Source organism: Myiozetetes cayanensis, unplaced genomic scaffold, assembly GCF_022539395.1.
Source record: "Myiozetetes cayanensis isolate MyiCay16 unplaced genomic scaffold, myiCay2020 scf4, whole genome shotgun sequence".
Lineage (NCBI taxonomy): Eukaryota > Metazoa > Chordata > Aves > Passeriformes > Tyrannidae > Myiozetetes > Myiozetetes cayanensis.
Window position 1 is genome coordinate 4,888,310 of NW_026087631.1, and position 23,949 is coordinate 4,912,258.

General features: G+C 44.2%; 1 protein-coding gene across 4 annotated transcripts in view; it reads left to right on the forward strand.

Annotated features, from left to right (window-relative positions):
* The first annotated feature begins 5,305 nt into the window (after positions 1-5,305).
* Positions 5,306-23,949, forward strand: part of ABCA1 (ATP binding cassette subfamily A member 1) — a 93,247-nt gene continuing 74,603 nt past the window's right edge. For 2 of the 4 annotated variants that reach the window (XM_050329423.1, XM_050329426.1), the window contains exons 1-2: positions 5,331-5,479; positions 20,315-20,459. In XM_050329423.1, coding sequence (XP_050185380.1) covers positions 20,394-20,459 — 66 coding nt within the window. In that variant the 5' untranslated portion in view covers positions 5,331-5,479; positions 20,315-20,393. Of the gene's footprint in view, positions 5,480-14,523; positions 14,631-20,314; positions 20,460-23,949 lie in introns of those variants that run through there. The other 2 variants (XM_050329425.1, XM_050329424.1) reach the window with 2 other exon arrangements.

Genomic DNA, 23,949 nt, shown 5'->3' on the forward strand with positions numbered 1-23,949 from the left:
AATGTGTAAAATAGTGATTTCTAATTCACAGTAACATACATGATTCGAACTGACATAAGATCAGTCTAACTGAAGTAAAATAGGTTAATAATAGTGAATATTGCATCAAGTAATAATGCCTGGGGAATGAATGAAGCTGCAGATTGGAAGTGTGTGCTTTTAATTACCGATTGTCTAGTTCCACCAGGAGGTGAAAATTAAGCATATTTTGAAAACCCGTAGCTCATTGTTTTAAAAACGTATTTGTAAATCCACCCAAGGAACAAAAATTACTCCAAATTCAGTGCTGTTTCTTTTCAGATGGGGCAACTTAGCGCCTTAAATTTTCTGCTTTGTGAAATTTTTCTGGATGCATCTTAAAGAGGGGATTCCAAATGTTTTCTTTGTTCTGACTAGTGAGTCTTGACAACACTCTCATGGTGTGATTCCTGCACAGGGACAGGAGTTGGACTTGATGATCCTGATGGGTCCCTTCCAACTCATCATATTCTGAGTTTGCGATTTCAGCTTACATCTCACATCTCAAGGCCTGGATCTGGTGAAGGTTACATCCTGGCTGGTCCATGAAGGTTTGTCCATCAGTACCTAAAGTGGTTGGACAAAATAGGTTAGACAAAACCTTAAAGAGGTTAGACAAAAACACATCACATCCTTTTATGTGCCTTTCTTTGCATTTGATGAGGTTCTGTGTCTCCTAGGCTTCATTTCTGTATTGCAGTGAATTTTTACTTCCTTGTCCCATGCGCAGGGGGTGTTACCAGCATTATGCATTTATCAGGGGAGATGAAGTGCAGAATTTTTCAAGCACGACCTTTGTTCACACTGAACTCCAATATTCTGCATAGATATCTATCCAGTCCCATGGCTTGCACAGAAACCCTGGCTCATGCAGGCCAGTCTATCCCTGTAAAAGTTGTCTGGCAATGCATACGTAATGCACACCAAAATATTTTTCTGCTGGAGTCCTATTTTAGGCTGATTTGCAGAAGACAGACAATTGCACAGAGGAAGGTTGAAATGTTAAAAATACATTCATGCTGCATGCCATTATAAAGAATACCTCTGGGGAATCTGAGAAAGGAAAAAAAACTTCATGTAAAATTAAAATTGCTACCTTATATAAACTTCCAGTATTTTAACTGCCAATTCTATGTATTTTCCTTGCCCTTCAAACTATAGGTTAGATCCACGGTTGGGAAAGTCAACTTATTTCTGGCGAAGTCAAGGAATTTTTACCACCTAAGTATTTGGCTGCATGTATATTTTACATCCAAAAAAGAGTAATTTTGTTAACAATGAGCTTCACAGCACCCTGGTTTTTATAGATAAAGGCAGATGCAATTTTACTTATATTTAATGTTAAGTGTTTCTGAGAAATTACAAGAAATTACAAGAAATTATAAGAAATTACAATTAGCTTGAAACCATGGTCTCTCTTCTTAAAGCAAGATCAGTCATTTGGCAACTAACCCTCATGAGAGATGGCTTTTAAATCACCCTTCTTAAACACAAGATAAGATTAAGAAGTGTTACTCAGAACTGCTTAAATCATGTCTTGCTCACATCTGAGCTACAATATGTTTATACTTTATTTAAAGGACTCAGAAGCATCTTATTAATGACTGCAGCCAGTTTGAAGCCTGTGTTTATCTTGAAAGATGGAGATGATGAGCACAAACTCTTTTGCCCCCAGCAGGCACTGGGACAGACCTGCAGTGTTCTTTGATTGGAGGGCAGTAATTTCCCAGACCCAGTTCCTCACATGGCACAAGATAAGCACTTCAAAGCTGCCCCACTGCAGGGCACAGTGGAGGATGTATTCAAACCTTCTGTTTGTTTCCAGGTGTAATAACTCTGCAGCAGCAACTCTGTTACCTATTTTTGTCTGTAAATAGAAGGATGGGAAGAAAAGTGAAGGTGGCAGGTTGCAGTAAGCAGTGCGAGGTAGTCACTTGTTCTCGCTGTTCTCACTGGGCTGTAAACCAGGTTAGAGTGACTAACACTCCCATGTTAGGTAATATAAATCGAAGCTAGGATGTTCAACAAGAGCTTGGGTTTCTAAAAAGTAATAACAATGCATTTATTTCTTACCAAAAGCTAGGAATCTCCTTCCTGGAAGACTTTATGAAAGCTGCCGCCATCATCTGACTCAGATATTTCAAGTCAACAGAAAGTAAACCAAGACATAACAGATGCTCAAAATACAGATTAATCTTTCATGCATGTCCCAAGATAAAACAGTGAAGAGTCTTGAAGATACGGTTCTACAAGAATGATAAGTAATAGAAAAGAGGTGAGCAAAACTCTTTGAAAAGTGAGTTTCCGAGTGGAAGGATTGCTAATCTGCTCTTTCCTGCTTCCTGAACTTAGTGCAAACAAGGTCATCTAGACCTAAAAAGAGCTTGGATTTCCAGAGCAAATACCTCAACAGCTGACTGCAAAATGTGTATTAAACTGTGCCTTTCTTTATTGCTGAAACTTGTCATAGAAATCCTTGGTTTATACCAGGGCATTTCTTGGTGTGCTTGTCTAAGCTCGTAGTCTTCTTGAGTATCCTGACGTTAAGAACCATCAATCTTGCAGGGTTAACAGTGCTCTGTTCTGCCTTGTAGAAGTTACAGGTACAAAGAAACAACTTCCTCCTCACTTCCTCCTGTGAGAACACAGCGTGTTTTCCTATTTTCAGTTCCTCCCCTTCATTCCACTACATAATGTCTTTTCCATGAACAGCAATTTACATCTCCTCTGACCCCTCAGTAACTGAGCCGCTAACAGTCCATTTGCAGCTCTGTAGCTCTTCCCTTCCACCCAGCCTTGGACTTCAGCGTGGGCTGCTTGTCCATACTTGCAAAAGGCCGTTGTAGTGAGGGAATGGGTTGAAGAGGAAGACTAGCCTTTGGAAAAGAAGGGATCAGGTCCTGTCTGAAAGCACGTGCCATGGGAACTGCGTACTGGGTGTAACTGGCAGGCTTTTGCTTCTGGGAACTGCAAGGGAGGAGGCCATGAACTCCTCTGTGAGGATTTCCCACCATCCTACAGGTGTTTTAACAGAACAACCTAAATTAAATGCTCCATTTGTTTCTCATGAACAGCTATATATTAGCTGTCTTATTGGAAAATGTTGTTCAAATGCTTTAACAGTTGGCACCAATTTCCAGAATTTAAAAAACCCAGCCTTTTGATGACATTGCAAAAACTCACACTTTTCTTAAAGGAACCTAGATTTAAATAGATACCAGTGGCAGGGCAATTTTCAGCTCTTCTGCATTAACATAGCTCTGTTTCCACGAAATTAAACCACCAATTCTTTTAAAAATCCCATCCAGTACAAACTGCTCTCTTTCTAACTCCCTTTTATGTGAGACGAGCCATAACACTCTGCTCATTGTAAACTAAATGTGCTCTTTCTCCCTCAGTAACCATGCTGAAATTCTTTATTTTAGAATTTAAAATTGCAATCCAGTTAATGTTTGGAAATGTGTAAAGACGGAGAACTCTAGAATATGGTGACGAACACACAGCTGCATTTATGTATTAAAGACCTGATTTTTATTTCAGTTTTACAAACAAATGAAGGTACAAATAGAGGCAATCCACTGCAGTCAGTGACGTTTTGTAGCAGCTACACTGGGGAAACCATGATCAGAATCAGGAGCCTTTTCATCTGTTCAGCCCTGAGCCCCTCTGTGAGATGCTGACACACAGGGACTAAGGGAAGAAACTGGGATCACTGACAAAATGAATGTGCCAGCTTTTTTTTTCAGTGCAGAAGGGTCTGCATTATTAATTTGAATATTTATTGCTGTCTGTGATACTCCAGTGCATTATTTCAGATTACAATCAGTCTGAAATCTCTGCTTTCAGGTGTTTGTATTTCTGTGCCACTCAAAAAAAAACCCACCATGGTGGCAGTCTGAGTGTGGAAATACAAGCCAGGAAACTCAAAGATACTGTTCCCTCAGTAACCATGTGTCATCCAGATGGCTCATAATAAGGCAAAGCATTAACAATATGAACGATAACATCAACCACTTCACTGCAGAAGAGCAATGGCAGTGCATTATGTCTGTAGAGTGAACCGTAATTTAGAGTTGCCTGTCTTTCCTGCAATGACTTGTTTTCAGTCACAGAGCATTTTGTGCACTGAAAATGCACTGCTACACTTTCACAGACTGCACTGCACGACTTCACAGAGCTCCTGCCATGCAACAAGCAAAAGAACTTGGAAAGGGTTGCATGATGGGTGGAGGACCCCATTTGGGAGGACACCTTCAGCCATCAGACAACTGCCAAGATCAGTAACGCAGGCCTTTTTTCCGGCAGATAAAACACATTATCATTTATGGATTTTGTATTCGGAGAGGGTCGCGTTGGTCACTGTGAACTCTTAAAAATAAATTAAGATTTGTTTTTATAAATTTTGTGATGATTAGTTGTCAGTCTCTCCAGGAACTGACACAACCGAATCCACCATTATTTCTGGGTACGTATCCAAGTGCTGCCTTTCACATCTCCATGCCTTTCCATTTCCGTGAGTGACAATGGAGGACAGGGCATCTGGTCCTGTTGAAGCTGTTTATTATTGACTGACTGCTTTCAGGCTTTCAACCCTCTTGGTGCGCTCCGTATGCTCTGTGGCTGTACAGCGGAGGATGCCTCTGTGCTCAGCTTGTGCCGACTCAGCCCCCGAAGATGCGGGGAGCAGTGCGGGCCCGGAGCCGTGGGCGGCTGGAGGACAGTGACCTCGCCGGGAAACCCGTGCCCTGCTCTTTCTTCCTGCGGTTCTCAGGGAGAGTCGGCCGAAGGGTCGGTGCAGGAGCCAGACGCGAAGGGCTGGGATGCTCCTCACGCACCCTGGACCGCGGAGTTTCGCTGAGAGCAGTGGCTGCAGCTACAACACGCTCCTCTGTCTCGCCGTGCGAGGCCGGGGCGGACATACCCTGCCCCGAAGTTTGTTTTTGGCTGCACCGTGCACGCCCACATGCAAATCGCCGCGTTCCCGCCCCCTCCAACAGCAGCCGCAGAGCAGGGAAGATAAAATAAAAAACAAAACAAAAAAGGAGGGGGGTGTTTGCGGAGGGAGGGTGACAGGAGAGGGGAAAAGAAGGACAAAGAAGAAGGGAAGGAGCAGAGAGAAAAGGCAAAAAGGAAAGGAGATCTCGGAGGGTGGGGAAAAGCGAGGCTGCTGGGCGGCCCCGACCGTGGAGGGGGCGGGCGGCCCGCCGAGGGTGGGAGGCCTCCCGCCCTATAAGAGGCACTGCGGGGCGGGGGCGCCGGGCAGCGGCAGCGGGGCCGGAGCTGGGGACGAGAGAGGGGCGAGAGGGGTGCGAGGAGGCGGCGGCGGCTCCCTCGGGACCGACCGGGGAGGTAGGAGGTGCTGAAGCTGCGGGACGGGGGACACGCGTCGCTGGCGGGGCGGCTTCCCTCTTGTCCCCGCTCCGCCTGGGGCAAGCGGCACAAAGCGAGAGGGGAAAAACGGGTAGGTTGGAGGGATGTGGGGTTTTTTTTTATTATTATTATTATTGTTTTGGTTGGCGGGGGGGAGAGGGTATATTGTTTGGGCTTTCTTTTTTTTTTTTTTTTTTTTTGACTTCCGACGTGGTGTCACTCGCTGTGCCCAGCGTGTCGGGAGCGCGGCTCGGAGGATGGTTTACGGCGTAGGGGCAGATCGGAAAGGGGCTAATAGTGTGTGTGAGTTGAGGTTTTTTGTGTTTCTTTTTTTTTTGTTTGTTTGTTTTTTTTTTAATAGTTGTTTTGTTTTATCTTATCCCGAGCGAGTCGACTCTGGCTTGGCAGCACTCGCGTAGGGTGGCTCACCTTCCTGCCGCCTCCTCTCCCTGCCCCGGTGGGCTCCAGAAGATAACGGGAGGGTTTTCATCCCCTTCACCCCTGCGTGAATCCCATGAAGTCGCGGGGGTGGGATAAGGGGACGGCCGTGGAATGAAGGGGCGTGTAAAAATAATAATAACAAAAAAAATCTATCTGGCCGCTTTCGCGATGGGCAGGAGGCTCAGTTGCATGCAACAAATCGTGCTGCTGCGTGCCAGACTGTTGGGAAGTCTGGACTGCTACACTGCAACCTATTATCAGGCTGTTGTTTCAAAAGACTGGAGCTGCACGGCAGTCCAGATGCTTAAAACATGCCTGGAAGGATACTCTGATTCTAAATTCAAAGTTCATATTAAACGTTATTTTTGCTTGTTTTTAACCAGGAGCGCCCCCCCTTCCCCCCCAGCTGTTGACCTTGGATATTTTAGAGGCTGTACAAATAACATACTCGAAGGATCAAAGCTGATCTTCAGTGTGTTGGAATAGACCTCACTGAACCCAGAGGGATGTATACATATTCTAAACTGAAGCCTTAAAAATGAGATGAACTTTCTTCAAAATTCCTGATGCGGATGAACACATTAAAATTTGTTTTGGAGGTGCTTTTGAAAATGAGTTGGTGCTTGCACTGCAGAGAACAGCAGTGTCTTGGGGATGTTCCATTAACAACAGATGGTCAAGCCTGCTGTCGAAAGGGTATTGTAATTGAGCAGTCTTGCTCAGTTTTGAAAGGGGGTCATGGCAGTAAGCATTCAGTGCAAATGCTTTTTGTTCTTCGCCCTTGTGGCACAGCTTGCCTCCCTAACAAGTGGGAACGGCAGTGTATGCTGAGACTTTCCCGTAACACAAATCAGTGCCTGATGCCCCAGCAGGCTATTAAGCTAAATGGGTAGTACCTGGGGCTCTGCAGTGTCTTACTGATGTAATAGGTAAAAATAGTATTGGTGGGTCTTCACAGTTCGTTGTGCAAATTTGGATTTTAGTTTGTGTAAGAGTTGTGTGATAGAATCTGTATCTGGTATGGTCTGGACAGGTATGGGCAGGAGTTTGATGCCTTCACTCACAACATGGAGCACCTTGTTTCCCATGTAATCATAATTTGGTAGGGCTCATTATGGTAAAAATTAAAGTCAACTCTTAACAAAAAAAAAGTGTGGGTCGCATGGAACACAGGTATTGCATGACAGAATTTAAGGTAAACTGTGAAATTGAGAATACATAGCATTAAATAATAAAGTTTGATTTTTTTAATTATTTTATTTTTTAATATTCACTTTAGGTGTCCTGAGGGGTTACCTTCTGGCCTCTGGACTGCAAGAGGTGACAGCTTGCTGTAATTTGGAGTTAGAGGGTGATAATCCAGCAGCTACTCCAAACTATTCACAATAAGTGTCCCCTGACAAGTTGCTGCAGAAGGACATGTAGCTGTATGATGGGTGAAATAAACACCTTGGGTGCAGCTGTACATAAGGTTCTGGCATTTCCAGAAGTCATGGTAGTCTTTTGGATATTTCTTCAAAATTTCTTCTGAACAGAGCTGCTTAGCAGTCCAGGCAGGTACATGGGAAGTTTCTTAGTGGTCTCTTCACACAGAGAAATTGAGGCACAGTTATAAATCAGTTTGTCACAGGCAACTGCTGGCAAACCCTTTTTATACTGCTAAATTTTTTCAAGCCCAGGTCTTATTCAGTTCTGTGATCAGAGGTTTGATCTATCTGGCACCAAATTCAGCATATACCATCATGGTGTATGTGAAGAGTAGCTCCTTGGTCAAATGCTGAACTGCAGAAGATGGAACACCATGAGCTTAAAAAAGGGTCAGTGAACTTACTTTGGCTTTTGTTCCTGGAGTGGCCTTTTCTCCAGCATTCCTTAGGCTAAACTTCTTCCTGGCTGTGTGCAGGTAAACCAGTCTTCTGTGATTCAGGAATAAGCCTCAGTGACTTTGGGAAAGCGACAGCAGGTCTTCTTTGCAGAATCTGGTTTTGAGCATTCTCACCTGTTAATCAAGTGTAATACACACATTTCAGAAAGCAAGTCCTCCCTTGCCTTCATCTCTGCAAGCCTGGTGCCTCACCAGTGAGTTCACCTGGCAGAGTCAGACCCACAAAGACAGAGCAGGGGAAGGATTGGTGCTGAACTCATCCATCTGTGGCTAAATGTGATCAGCTCTGCTAGTGTTTATTATGTGCATTGCACCATGCAGGCACAGTATTTCTTAGGGTGTGGTTTCTTCAGAACTTTAATCCAGAGTAATTGAAGGTTGCTAGTGAACTAGTACTGGACCTGCTTTATTTTCCCTGGTCTGCTTGCTCTTTTTTTCCTCTCCCCCTCTATTTCATCCTTTGTGCTGGCACTGGAGTTCACCAGCCCAGGGTGAGTAATTGAGAACAAACTCTTCTTTTTGTTTGGTGGTTTTTTTTAAATTTTTTTTTTTTTTCATCCCAGCATCCTGTGCTCAACATCTTCTCGTGGCTTTGTGAGCACTGGTGCCTGGACAAAGATGATGACAGAAGTAGAGCAGAAAGGGAACCAGATTACCACTTTGTTTAAGTAACCTTGAAACAAGCACCCATGGTGTTTATATAGATCTTCTAGGCTGGGCAACACACCAAATCCTGAAACGAGTCCAGAGGCCATGGCTGACTAAACACCAGCATGTTTTGATTAGGCTGGTTATTCTTGATGATTCCTGTTAGAGGGGCTAGAGTCAGAACCTAATGTTTAGTAAAACACATTTCATACAGGAAATATATTTTTCTTGCTCATCTGAGGGTGCTAGGGACTCTGCCCATTTTCTCCGTGCCTGATGTGTTAGAAATTCACTCTCTCTGCAATTGTCTCATATTTATGCCAGCTGAGGATTTTAATTCTGGATGGTCAAAAGTTTTTTGTGTAGTTCATGAGCATACCCATCTGCAGTTACTTGTATTGTGAGTATAGATAAAAAATACCATGGTGAGACACTTCTTGTGGTGTTCAAAAGATGATTGCCACCAAAAAAAAATGTTTCACATTCTAAAGCTACATATCTTGTTTCTGTTGATTGTACAAAAGTAATACAGATCAGCTCAGAAGAACTGCCATGACTAAAACCACTGAATGGAGTACCTGGCATATGCTGTTTTCTCTTTTTAAAATTGGTGGCTGCAAAGCTAGTCCTGTCTTTTTTAGCATTTGTAGTTGGGAGAAAAAAACATGTGAGCTCGCCTCAGACTGAGAGCAAGACGGAGTAGGATGGAAAACTGTTGATGCAGCTTTCCTGGCACAACAGGCTGACATGGTAGGAAAAATGGGAGCATTCAGGTCTTTATTCATTGGGTTATTAGCAAAAAAAGCTTAATCATAGATAATAAAAATGCACGCCAGTTTGAATGGCATAAATATTCACATACAAGCTGACCTTTTTCCTCTTCTGTTATTTTCTGGAGGAGTGTTGCTTAGCAGAGCTCTGTCTTATGCAATGAGATTGGTTTGAGTTGTGCTGACTTTTGTTAGAGAACAATCAGAGGTAGACAGAAAAAAGAGAGCAAAAGAGCCTTTACAAGACTGTTCTGGTTTGGGCTAGATAGCAAGGTTATTTTCTGTGAAAGAGCGAAGTCAGAGCCTTTGACCGCACGGTTCAGAGATAATTCTGGGGATCTGGTTTCCTTTTTAGCAAATTTTAGCCAGGGCTGAGTGGAGGACAGCAGTGGCCAAAACCTGTTACCACTCTACTTGCTTGACTCTCTGAAACACTTTGCAGTTTTCCTAGCCCATTTCCAAGGGGAATGGTTGCTCCTGGGAGCAAGCAAGCAAACCGTGCAACAAATATTCATTAGCGCGGTAGTTTGTTGTTAGTCAAAGTCAAAATTAAGCCTTGTGGAAGGTCTCAGAGCAGCAGTTTTGCTGGTGTGGGTGACAAGAGCTGGGCTGGGGACCAGGAGAACCTGGTTTCTAGCACCTGTACCCATGATGACTTGCACGTTTCCTCTTTATCTGCTTTCTCCATTATTATAATAATGACATGACCAAAGTTTAAACTCTCTATAATGGAAGTGAAAGCCTTTTTTTTTTTTTTTTCTCACCAGCAGCAGGTAACACTTCTTCTTAAAGACCATGGGCTGTGTTGCTAATGTCAGCAATCTGGGTTTAAATCTAAGGTTTTCAGAGGTATGTCTGCTTCTACGGGTTGATTTTTGTGCCTTAAAAAGAAACAAGCAAGTTATCATAAATGCTCTTTTTGGCTGAGAGCTGTATTTATGAGGAATATATTTGTGATATTTTGGGGATCTCTTGGTACCTTTTTTTTCTCTTCCCCTTATTTTAATTATGCTCCTATTACAAGAGTTTGGCTATGACTGACAGTAAAAGCAGAGTTAGGACCAAATTTGGATGGATTAAAGAAACTCCAAACTCTCCTCATCCAAACAGTAAAGCAGCACTGACTTTTTCTGAGTGCAGATGCATGGACATTTCATTCTGGTTCAGTACAGGAGTCAAAATTCAAAATCTGCTCCTCCCCTGAATACAGTGTTCCTATTTGATAAACTAAATTGATCCTTCCTTTGTATTTTTTTTCTACCAAATGTGCTTTTAACCTAATTTATTTGTTTTAAAGTATTTTAGATATTTACTTATTCTTTACCCTATTAAATCAGAGCAGCAAGTCTTACTGCTTTGTTTCCCAGTTCTCTCAAACCTATAAATATTCATTGCAAAATAAGCCAAAAGACTTTTTCTACTGTCTTTGGAGAGATCTGGACTTGCTTCCTTCTTGTAGCAAACTGATACCATCACCTGTACACCGCTTGTTTTCAGGCTTTTTCAGACGTTATTTTTCCCAGTAATTCTTTTCATTCTCCCGATTGCCAAGTCTCCCTGTTCTTGTGACATAGTCTTAATATTCCACGTTGCTGTATCTATCCTCCCAGTTGTGTTTATATATAAACCCAGACACAATTGCAAAACTAGGTTGTCTGTCGGAGCGTGCTTTGGTTCCAGTGGAACTTTCCCAGCACTGTTAAGGATATCCTAAACTCAACATAAAAAATTAAGTTTTGAATCCTATGTCCATTAAAAACTTGTGAAACTTCTTTTTTTTTTTTTTTTTTTTTTTTAATTCACCCAACTCTCCTGCAAGGTTATTGCTTTTCCCTTTAGCATTTCACGCCACTTCTTGCACTTGCCCGAAGTGTTTTCCGTTCCAGGCCATTTGGTTGAAATTTACCCGAGCATCTCCGTGCTTGGCCCGCTGGACCTTTCGGGGCAAACTGATGGAACTGTGTCCCGAATCTTTCTGCACCTTGAAATGTGCCCTGGGACACAAACAAATTCTGTCGTCCTTCTTTCCTCGATACACCTGATGCGTGATGTTAAATTAGGCGTGCATCAGCCCCGCTTTGTGTGCCTGCTGAGTGCCCTGCTCGCCCCAGGGACGGGAGCTCCAGCAGCGGGTTGCACAGCTGGAGCTGAAGAACAGAAGGTGTGTGTGGAACAGCTGTTTGCTGTGTGGATGAGGCGAAACGGGGCGGTTGGCACATCCTTTCTGGCGGCGTGCCCAGCTAACTGCGCTGTGCCACACCTGACACAGCAGGTATGCAGGCTGCCTTATCGTGTGTCGGCTATTTTCATATTCCACTATGAATAACTTTGGAGATAAGTGGTTATTGAAGTCCGTATGGGTTGCCGGGATTGATCAGAAATTAGTTCCTTGTCGCAGCCGACAGTCACTGCTTTCAAAAGTACTTGGACCATCTCTTTATCACTTCAATGAATTACCGGCTTCCATATCAGCGCTGTTGGATGGCAGCCATGTGGGAGCCAAGGTGCTGTTGTGGCCCTATCTGTTGTAGGCTCTCAAACTCTGCTCGAGCTGACAATGGCTGCTAAACACTGACTTCGCCAGTTCATTGCTTTCTTTTGTCAGTGTCATTTCCTTTCATTGTGCTAGAGGCTTTTTCTTGTCTGCTGTTTTTCTGCGTAGTGCAGGGTTATTTTTGTTTCGTTTGCTGTTACTTATAGCTGGGGCACAGATATCAGTGCAGTTGTGTAGATATCAAGCTTAACAGACAGCTTATTCTTTATGCTTGTGAATCTCAAAGGCACCACTGGGATGTGTTTGACATTGTAGGCCATGTTGTGTTCTGCTCTGTTACTGGTTTATGGCATGATGCTCCCAAATAGCAAAGAGGGAAAGGAAAATAACAGTACGATGTCTCTTGATGTTACAGGACAGGCATACATCTCAAACTGCAGCTTAATCTTGTACTGGACACAGTTTGTGTCCTTGCTTTCTCCTGAGATGAAAGGACGATTTACAAATGCAAGATGCAGGAGAAGACACTCGTTTCCAAAACGATCCATGTGAATGTGATGGGAAAGCTGCAAGGCTTGGTGTCTTTGTCCAGTAGAAGACAGAAGTGATGCTCCAGCGATGCTGCAGTAGGATCACGGAGCACCTGTTGGCACTGCACTGTGTTAAACCAGATCTGTGGCTGGTTAGTGTAAATGACTCAGTGACCAGGGTGTGCTGTGGAAGGGGTGGTGGTCAGAAATGTTCCTGCCCTAATACCATCCCAGCCTGTGGATTTCTTTTGGGAAAAGCTGCTTTCTTGGGGAAACTCTGCCTTCCTTTTCCCCTTTGAGGTTGCTGCCAAGCAGAAAAGTACCTTTTGCAGTGTGAAATTCTTTACCCTTTCTCCTAGTTGCACATGTGATGTCCTTAAACAGGATGTGCCAACAGCTGGAAAAAGTGACTGAGACTGTAACACGGCTTTTTGCAGAGTGTGTACTGACGATACTATACTTGCTCAGAGATCAAAGCTTAATGGCATGAATTGTGCTCAGATGTCGCAATTATTATTTTAGCAGGATGTTCTGTTGTTTCTAAAGCCCACTAGAAAAGAGCCATTCTTTGAGAGCCTAGGGGGAAAAAAAAAAATCATCTGCTAATATGGACTATGGATTTTTGGACATTGGCCGTGATAAAGTAAATCACATTTTGTATTTGTTTTTGCCAAAGAATGGACTAGATTTTTGCCCCCATTTTTTTTTTTTCCCCTCCCACGGGGAAAGTAGGGGACGTTCAGTGTAATGTTTAAAGTTGAAATGCTTCATGTATTTCACAACCTTCCGTGGGTTTTTTTTTTGTTTGTTTTTTTGGTTTTTTTTTTAGCTCTTGGAAGCTATTTTTTTTTGTAAAATAGATGGCTGCATTTCATCTTGCGTCTTACACTTGGCACTTAAGCAATTCCTCTTGCCTAAGTACATGCCACATTCCCTTGCATGTGCATTCCTTTAGGTCAGTCCAGCTGTGGTGCATGCAAACTAGACATCTTCCACTGCATTGGAGCTGTGCTTGTTTTCATCAGTGAGCCTTTTAAGCGTGCTGGAAGTAATGAGAGCCGTTTGTTTTGGTCATTCTGGGAGGCTGACCTGTGACAGGTTCTTCAAAATGACTTGACGTGTTGTGTCAAAAGGAAATTTTGTAAAACAGCAGCCGTTTTTTAAAATATGTGTCTGTGTAAGTGTGTAAGGAGGTACTGAGGACTCTGGAAATTGTAGTCAGGGTTGTATTGTGGGAAGGACTCAGCACATAAAACACTGACTTATGAAAAATGAGTTTTCTCAGTTCTCATGCCAAGGCTAAATACCTTTAGAGACCCCTTGTGACTTTGCCTAAAGAGTTGGGAAGTTTCTGCTGTTAACGTGATCTCATGTTAAGACCAAGTCTTGTCAGAGCAAAACCCAGGCTCACTTCAATGTGCAGTACCTAGTGCAGCAAGCAGAACCTAATACTGGGCTTGGGTTTTGCCACTAGTTGTTCTAATAGCAGCAGTTCAAGCAGCTTGTGGGTGTTTTATTGATGGCCTGTTGCTAAAAGGAGTTCTTTTCCACTGATTGTCTCCAATTTTGTGTGAGGTTGGAGCCCCCTTAAATAATGAAGTAATTTATTTGGTGTTTTATAGTTGTGTGCATGCTGCCTCAAGGATCCTATGGATGAGTGAGAGGCTGTGTGTCTTGGCCAAGAGGTGGCAGGTCACTGGAGGTATTCCATGAGACTCCTTCATCAGCTTCCTGGTATTCTGGCTTCATTCTTTAAATGATGGTTTTACAAAATTTGTCAGGCCTCCCCAAGGAGGGAAAATGAGTTAAACTGGTTGTGAATTATCACAAAGATGGATCCTTAAAGTTGTGCCTGTCATACAAATCCCTCTTATTTAGAGGGCTGATGTGGATGGCCATGTTGAAAGCAATATATTAGTTGCCTTCAATATTGGTGAGCACCGGAGGACAAGGCTAGAACCTGTTTACTACCTAGCCTAAGAGCAGGTAGTCAGTGTGTGAACTGATGTAAACTAGAAGAGGACCTTGCCAAGAATTGCCACTAAAATGCTGTTGTTTGTCATCCTAATTCTTGCCTGCTGACCCAGAAGCTCTCCAATCACATTCTTATGAACAAGGAGTTGGTGCAAACTCTTGTGACATGACCTAGGTGATTTTGAAGAGGAAAGCACTTCCCTGTGAATGACTCTTGAAATGGAATAAGAAACTTTGTGTCCTATATTCATTTGGCAAACGGTAGAGAAATGTCCTCTGTGGGGAGGTTATGAAAGACCTGCTTTTAGTGTCTGTGTGGCTCCGCTGATAACGATCCTGCGTCCCAGGCAGAAGGCTCTAGGTTCAAAGCTCACACCTCCACTGCTGATCCTGCACTGGTTGTGATTGCTACAGAGTCCAGCCGTGCTTAACCCAGGAGACGGACGTGTGAGATCTGGTGGTTTTATTCTAATCTCTGCTTTGTGTGCTTGTGGCCCCAGGTGAGTTGCTTGAACTCTGTGCTGCTAATGCTTCCTATGGCACCTTTTTGTAACCTAGTTCAGGCTCTTTGGCTTGAAACATTACTTTAAAAGGTCAATAGTGTTATTTATATAAAATTATCATTATGTAGGTGGCAGCTTCCCCTCTTTCCTAGAGCCCCAGTAGGTGTCGTTAAGTTTTTTGACAGCTTGAAAGTTTTAGAGATGGGAGTGTCAGATTTGTTCCTTTGGGTTTTGCAAGCTTTGTGTGAGTTTTGATCACAATGGACATGACTTATGCACTTCCTGTTTCTCCTGTGGATATTAGCTCCAACTAGATGATTAGTAGCAGGATAAAAAATTACTTACATTTGTCCACAGCTGCTCCTTATCTGGCCTAATCTTAACAGAGTCTGGATTAATACTGTTTTTTCCTCTTCCTTTAGTCTCATTTGAAGTTGCATACGTGCAAAGTGCTTTCTGGGAATTGAGGAAGTTACAGTGAAAATGTCTTCCCAATACTTAATGCCTTGAGAGCTTTTTGTGGCCTTGCACAGTTGCAAGTGCTACAAAGTGGATGCAGTTGTGTAAGAGTAAGTCTTTTGGTTACAGCTACTCTGCTGGAAGAAGGGAAATCTTTGTGTTTGGCAGAGAAGTGGCCAAGACACTAGACCTTGATTTGGGAGATGGGAATTTGATTCTGGACTCTTGGCTTAACCTGTGCCTCTGTTACCCCAATCTCCACCCAGGCTGCTGTTTCTTTGGTGGTTTCCCCTGTGAGAGTCAGAATGTCAGTTCATAAGGGAGACACTTCTGTCCTGTTGTTCTGTGTACAGTCCTTGTGGGGACCTGCTCTCAACTGGTGGCATGTGGAGCACTGGGCTTTGCAGAATTCACGTGACTCATGATCCTGTTCGCCTCACAAAATGCAGCCTGACACCACCTAAAAGAAATTGAATGATAAGACATCTATCAGCATTCACAAGGAGGACTGTATTTCTGCTGAAACATGATGTTTGTGCCTTAGCTGCTTCTTTTCTTTCAAAGTGGGTCTCACTTGACTTATGTGATGATTAGGTAGACAAGATCTGTCGGAGTTAAGCAGATGTACAACTTTCTGTCTGGGGCAGAAAGCCTGAAATGCTAGATCGTGTCTGCTTGTGGCAGGGGAAAGAGCTGGCTCTACTAGCTCAAACCTGTGCTTTGTCCAGCAAATAATGCCTGTTGTGCCCTCATAAAGGGCATCATATGTGGCCTTCAGATTGGCACTCTCCATGGCCGCTTGATCTGAGGAGAGTCGCCAGTGGTGGTAGCTTCTGTGATGTGGAAAATCTGAGAGGACAGAGGCTGCTAACTGATTTCACAGAGGCCACTGAACCTTCATTAACTAATAAAAGCTTTTTAGCTCTGCTGACAAGGGCTTAGTTAAAGTTGTCCGTAGTGTCTTGCCAGAATCATGAAATGTTCCAGTTTCAACGTTTAAGTTCATTTTGTTCCCTCTTGAAATAGTGATTTTTTTTAATTTTTTTTTTTTTTCTCCAGGGGAAAGAGTTTTTTGCCCCCCTCTTTCCCTCCCCTCCAAGAAAGCAAACAGCTGCATTGTTTGCAGAAAGCTGCTTTTGAAGGCCATTTTATGTTTACTTAGTACAGACACCAGGCATGGGGGTGGAGAACAGATTCTCTGCCACTTGAGGTTTTTCCTCTCTAAATCTACAACTGTAAAAATACATTTCTGTGTATTTAAGGCGGATTAGATCTGGAGACTGTTGGTATACCAGCAAGTGGACTTTTCCACAGCCATTTTATTTCTAAGTAGTGGATAGCACTCTTCTAGAAAAAGGGTTGGCCAAAGACTGCGTTTCTCTGTCATCGTTTTCAGAGGTTGCCCTGCAGCCTAACTTTCTTTTGAGACCAATTTTCTGAATTGCACACTGAGATGAAATTGCAGCCCTGTAGGTCTGGAGGCTGTGCAGGTTTTCTGCAGCAGGGCAGCATGTCACGTGCAGGGAGGCTTCTGCAAAGGCAGACCTTGGGACAGTGTGTGGACTCCATGCTTTAACTGTGCCAGTCCATGTTCTACTGTGGTACTTTGTCACAGAAAACTGGTGCTTTGGGGATGTCTTTTCTGAAGCTCTTCTTACCTTAGACAGAAATAATATTGGAAACAAGCTGTGTTTTGGCACTGCAGTGCTAAATGGCAAGTTGGATTTCCCAGCTATGTTGAACTTATCAGACTGGTCTGAAATGGAGATACAGATGGACTTCAGCTCTAACTGAGCTGGAAGTGTTGGGTCTATCACTTTTCTGCATCTCTGTCTTACAGTTCTTGCTTATTGTGAGCTGGAAGAACATCTGAAAGGGTGCTAACCCATTTTCCTCTGATATTCTTAGTTTACAGAGCGCTTTCTGGTGGTTTAGTAATTCAAGTGGACCTAGTTAACTTTTGTCAGCAGTGAACCAAATATGTCAGCCTTTGTGGATGAAAATCAGGGGCATTAACAAACCTGTGTTACCCAGTTTGTAACAGATACTGGGGCACACAGTGTCATTGCAGCAGTCACCCAGCATGGCTGGAAGAGGAACTGGATATGCTTCAGGTTCAGGTGTGCTCTTGGTGATCAGTGTCAGGCTCTGTGCCCTAGTTTAATGCAGGGACTTAGCTGCTATGCTTGTAACTGGGCACTCATTAAAAATCAGTATTTTTACATCATATGAAACTTATATCCGGGCAAACTGGTCTTATTTGAAGGCCAGGACATTTGCTTTGTTCCCAGTGAAGTTTAGCTGAGCTCCAGAGAACTGAAGTTCAAGCAGGCGGCACAGCTGAGCCTTCCTGGCTGTGCAGGCTTCTGCTGATCAGCTGAGATGAGCTGAATGATCAAATGTGTGCTCTTTTCTTCACTACAGTCTGATACTGCAATGTGCATGCTACAACCTCTGTAAAGCAGCATTTCTGTGTTCTGGATCCTGTGAGCTGACTGCAATTGCGAGGGATAAACATTTGGATTTTCACTGATAGGCATTGAATCGGCAGCCCTGGCATTTCACTCAAACATCCCATAGACTGCCTCAACTCTCATTTTGCCTCTGTGCAGAGTATTAAGGTGCAGGAGCAGGATTTAGTTCCATTGAGGAGAACGCCAAAGGCCTCTGACTCTCAGTGGGATCCTTTTTTTACTCATTGACTCTCAGTGAGATCCTTTTTTTACTCATCCTGTGGCATTTCATACTCAGGGATTTGGGTATTTGGTTGCTGGAAAGCACTGGAAATAAGTTCACTGCAGAGAGTTAACAGTTTTGGGGGGCTGGGATTGAAATATGGAGTGGGTACTCTGAACACACTTTTGAAGATAGAAAAAAAAAACCCCTGTTATGTGAATACCAGTGATTGTAGAAGGCTGTAAGGACGCTTCCTGTCCTCTGCTCCTGTATGCCAAACTTGTGCAGTGGCCACAGGATTAGACTCAGGAAGAAAGGATTATGTTTCATGGCATCTTGGACAGCACAGCAAACCAATACCAGTATCCTTGTGGAAAAATACTTGAAAGGAGCAACTCTCCCAGTGTCTTGTGAAGAGATTTTGCACCAAGTTAGTAGTTGCAGCGTGCCTGTGTACTGTGTGAGTAGCAGTCCAGGTTTCTCAGTAGTGTGAGTAAAAGCGTTGCCAAAACCCCCAAATCCTGGGCAGAAATAGGACAGTGGAGAAGGTACAAAGGAGAGGTGATAATATTCCCTGCTTGGCTTTGTTGCTAGGTTACACGTTAATTGCAGCTTTTAAATGTGTAGCACTGGCATGCAGAGGAGGTGCTGCAACCCCCACCCCCCACCCAAACCTGTAAGCAAAGGTGTGCTTTGGGTCCACGAGCATGTGTGCAGTCATCAGCAGCCAGGGTTTGTCCTCTTGAGATTCCCCACAAAGAGCAGGGTCTCTTTCCCTGCTGTGGCCTGTCAAGGGCCTCGCTCTAAGCACGTCTGAGAATTCTGTCAGGCAGATGTGCATGCAGCTGGAATGTGTTAGTGCCAGGGTGCTCCAGCCAGCAGGAAGCACTGGGCAGGGAAGGATGGCCCTCCTGTCAGATTAGTGTTGGGCATCCCTCTGTGAAGAGGCATCTGTGGAGGTCATGTCTGTGAGTTACAGCAGCTCCTACAGAGGTTAATGATCCCATGCTGACTGTACACCCAGCTGCCTGTGTGCTGACATGAGGTTCAATTTGTGGGGTTTTGTAGGCATCTGTTGTTGTTCTCTGGTTCTCTGTGCTGGCATTAGGAAGCACTGCTGTCTTGTTGTGATACTACAGTGTAATTATCTGTAGAACTCAGTGTAATGGGTTTAATTTATTTTGTTAGTCATGTTAGGGAAATTTTTTTTGTATCACAGGCCTGTGTTATTAAGGGAAGCTTTTAATCTGCGAGTCATTGCAATAATGGAATTTACTTTTGGATGAGACTTAAAGATCACAATTGTTCATCAAAGCTCAGAGCTCACATCCAGAATTGCCATTTAACTTCTAATCTTAACTCCGGTGTAGGACTGATCAGAGCATTTCCCAAAGAGGTATCACTTTCCTAGTACATTTATGGATTTTGGGAACCCTTTCAATGCAGTTTGCAATCAGGCAGGCAACTCTGAATCATAGGAATAGGGTACGAGTATGTGGGACACCAAAATCAAAAGCATGTGTGTTCCCAGTTTAACAGGTGTTTGAAGGAATGATTCTCTTGCTGTGTGTTTGGATCAGCTGCTAGTTGTCCTGTTAACACCGAGTCTGTCAACAGGGTATATTCAGGTACATAAATCAGAACTAATTTAGTGTGGATTAACTGAATTCCTGTGTGAACACTTATTCAGAATTAAACTGCTCTTAATTTGAAGTGGTCTTAAACTCAGAAGTAAATTAAATGATGCCACATTAATTCTGGGGGAAAAAAAAAAGGTTTAGTGACATTTAACTAATGTACGGAAAGGTGAGCTTATAATACAATTGAGTCCTCCTGGAAGGTTGTGTACCCAAGCCTAGACCATGCTATTATTAATAGCCACCAAAGAGATTGATGTATTTTTTTAACCCTTTATACTCTCATACTCTAGCAAGAGGCATGCTTAATGCACCTATTTCTGAACAGTGCTGGAGGCCAGGTGTTAGCAAAACCTGAACACTGACTCAACAGCAATTTTCCATTCATTTTATCCTGATATTAACAACTCTGGGGTCATTCCTAGTTTCAAGGACATGGACACTTCTCCCTTGCTTGTTAAAAGCAAAGCACTTTCTCCTACAAGTGGTGGTACTAACTGGACATCAAAACAAAGGCTTTGCTAATTTGGCAGCAGGCTTTTCACCATTATAAAAGTAAATATGGAAAGAAGCATTAGGTTGAAATATATGATTCTGTCTCATTCAGAGGGGTCTTTAAATCAGCTTTGAAATCCTAGTATTGTTCTGGGCCATGCTTGCTTTTGGAAGTTTTGGGCCAGGAAGGAAGAAAATTGTCTTGCAGAGCTCCTTTGGAGCTTTGAGGTAGGAGACGGTGAGCCTAGATCTAAGCCTGCTGAGACCCACGAGGCTTGGCTGGAGTGCATGGGGTAAGGAGGCTGTGGGGGCTGCAAGGTCACAGAGTGCTGCCTCTTGTCTCTCCCTGTCTTGTTGCCTCTTCTCTTGTGACTCCCTTTCAACTTTTTTCCTGTTTCTGTTTTCTGTCCTTAGTTAATGCCCGGCCACAAACATCTGAGCTGTGTACTGCCGCTGCTGCACAAAGGGAGCTCCTAGGCTTTACCGAGGGAAGATGGCTTTCTGGACGCAGCTGGGATTGCTGCTATGGAAGAACTTCACCTACAGAAGAAGACAGACTGTAAGTATTGTCCAAAGGGTGCTTTGAGATCTTAAGCTGGAGCCTTTTAGCTTACTTCTCAAGCAAAACAGGGAAACATCCTGTATTTTACTTACTGTTTTTCCTCTAGTGGTCCCTGGCTGAGCAGCCTGTCTGGCTTTGGAAAGACCCAGTTCAAACTGAAAAGCTTTTGAATATTGCAAGCTGCAACAACAGCACCAAAATTCTGCCGCTTCCAGATGGCAGAAATGGTGGAGGCAATAGCAGGCATCTCCAGTCACTTTGTTGAGGGAGAGAATCCCAGACCTGCTATGTAACTTTGCAGCAGGAGATACAGATTAAGTGAGTGGCACAGAGCATGCTCTTGTATTGGCATGGGGATAAGCCTAGGCAACTGATATTTTTCTGCTAAGGTGTGTTCTGAGTAGTTTTAAGTGCTAGGCTCACCATCTGTTAACAGTGTGGAAATGTACCTGTTCAGATAGACAACATGTAAGAAGAGTTGCTCTGTGCCATAACAAGGGCACCGGGGTGTGAATCCAGCACGGTGCTCTTAAAATTCTTTTGCCTTTAGATTAATGAGACCTCACAGACACTTGCAGATTAGCAAAGAGCCAGAGAAAACATGCTATTGGACACAGGCATTTAGGGAATAGCTGTGCTGGATTAGGGCATGTCCTGTGCAATGGGCTTGTTCAGAGGATCCAGAACGTTAGTTCTGACCTTGAGGAGGCATGAGTAGGGAATGTGAAAGGAACATGAGGCACTGAGGTGGTGAGTGGAAAGTGGTCTCTCTGATAAGCTTTCTGAACCCTCCAAATGTCAGGGTGCTTGCCAGCTGGTTGGGTTGGGTTGTTTTAGAAGCTCAGTGTCACAAGGGAGGCTATCATATTCACTGCTGGAGACAGCGACAGTCCTGAAAGTCTTCACTCAGGTGTCTGAGGCTTGTTTTTATTGGACTTGTAGGGTCATTTCAGGGCTGGAATTAGTCCATTCTTAAATAAAACAAAGGTGCCTCGTGGCATCTTTGACTTTTCCTTTATACCTCTGTGGTTACAGAGCTGACAGTGATGACAGAGTTTTTGTTTTGCATGTTTTTGCCCTTGCTTCATGAGTCTTGATCTCCCAGGACAGAACTGCCCCACCAGAGAGGCCGTGGACTGTGTCATCTGCAAGGAGTGAGGTTGTCAGCTCTCTGGATGCATGGGCCAGCATCCTGACCTTGTGAACAGCCTCGTAATTTATAAAAAAGTCACAAATGAGCTGGGGAAAACAGTCTCAAAACTGGCTGTAGCCCCTTAAGATTGGCTCTTCTCAGCTATTGCCTATGTAACCTAGGCTCCTGGAGCTAAAAACATCCTTACTCCCTTTCTCTTGACTCCTCCAAAGCTGCCTTTAGAATGTAGGGAAACTCTAAGATGTGTGATTATCGGGAACAATGCTTAAACTGGTTAAACCAGGAGGATATTTCAGAGGAGCTGAGTTTTACACTGAGGATGATGGCTTTTTTTGTGTCAGGATCTTCTGAAAATAATAGAATCATAGAATCATTAAGGTTGGGAAAGACCCCCAAGATCACCAAGTCCAGCCTTTAGCCAAATGCTACCATGCCAAACAAACCACAGCACTAAATGCTGTGTCCAGTCATTTCTTGAACTCTTCCAGGGACAGTGACTTCACCACCTCCCTGGACAGCCTGTTCCAGTGCCTGACCACCCTTTCAGTGAAAAAATTATTCCTCATGTCCAACCTGACCCTTAGCACAGCTGAATACTATGTCCTCTTGTCCTATTGCTGGTTTCTTGGGAGAACAACCCTTATCTTGCTACAGCCTCCTCTCACGTAGTTGTACAGGAGCAGATAAGGTCTCCCCTGAGCCTCCTCTTCTCCAGGCTAAATAGCCCCGGGTGTTGCATCAGGTTTGAAGGTTTCTTGAAGAGGTCTGAGTTTAGCATGGTTGTCATGTCAAGGTAGGTGTAGGCTAGCTTACTGGGCAGCAGAGATGCATTTGTATCATTTGATGCCACAAAAAACACAGTAGACTAACCACTTTGGATCTGCTCAGCTCTGTCTTGGTATCTTCCAGCAGCTTCAGTACCCCTTTCCTGTCAAGTGCCCCAGAGGGCCTGAAACTCTGTTCCACGTTTCTGTTAGTAATTTCATTATGAGGGTCTAGGGCGTGGCTTGTTTTAGTGGGATTCCTCATATTTGTGGGGGTTTCCTCATTACCAGTTCCCATTTGAGGTTCACCCGAAGATGTCGGGAGGGGAAGGCCATTCACAGGGAATTGCAGAAGATCAGCAGAACGCCTCTTCCCGCCATGCTATTATCGTGTCTGCACAGTTGTCCATCTGTTTGTTTTCCTGTTAGGACACCGCTGTCCTTGAGCTGGGTGTGCTGATGGGGGCTCTCTCCCATTTGTACTTAGCGAAGATGTTAGCCCAGTAGTTTGATCCTTGCCCTTCTTCCCACACGCACTAGCCTTGGCTTCCCGCTGAACCGCCTCGCTGGCTGCTGTGAGTTTGGGCTGCGTTGCGAAAGCTGGGTTCAAAGCTCAGCCTGACATGTGCAGTTCAAGTGTTACTTTGTACTGGATAACTTCCAACGCCACCGGAGCCCGGGGGAAGGAGTCTGCCCGAGGGGGGGGTGGGGAGAGAGAGGAAAGAAAAATCACGTCCAGGGGTCATTGTTTAAAAACACTTGTCTCCCTGCTTTTTTTTTTTGCAAGTGAGGGGACACCTCAAACTTGCATGGAAAAGAGTGGTCAGCTGCTGGTAGCTCCCTGCACTGACACTGGACCATAAAGGTGGTGAGGGGGGTTGACAGCAGATGGGGTGATAGCTTCGTTCATTCTTGCTCAACAGATTTCCTGTTGACACAGCGTAGAGCTCGATATTCAGTGGCACCCTGCATCATCAGGCAACTGGGATAAATTTGGCGTGCTTCAGGGATTAGCCTCGGTAAAATATGGAGCAGTTTGTTCTTGGCCGAGTGCTGCTGTATTCACCTGCTGCGTGCAAACGGGATGTTCCTCCTTCAACTCCCAATGGAGCAGGGATAGCAGAGGGGCTGGGTGCTCTAAGATTGATTTCAGTATTAACCAGGCTGGTCTAGTAGTTGGAGCACAAAAGTCAGTGAGGAGGCTTGGCTTTTCCATATCTACTCGGTATGAACATCAGTGAGATATGTCCCCTTTAGTATCTTTGTGTCCTCATCTGCAAAGGCCACAGTGGATGGAAAGTGCTGTCACAGCAAGATCAGGAAGGAACCTGCTGCCCTTTGCAAGCAAAGGAAGGTAATTCAGTTTTTGTTCAACAGACCAAAAGGCTGGACAGGGAGTCTCTGTTGAGATGCTGCTGACACTCTGAGCTTGGCTCTGTGCAAGCCTCTGGTGCAGCAGCTGCCAGCTCCCTTTTATTAAGTAGCATTTTGGTGACTGCTGTGATGCAGCAGCCTTCAGCTGCAGAGGTGCAGCTTGGTCAGTCCAGAGGGCTCTTACGTGTGCCAGGGC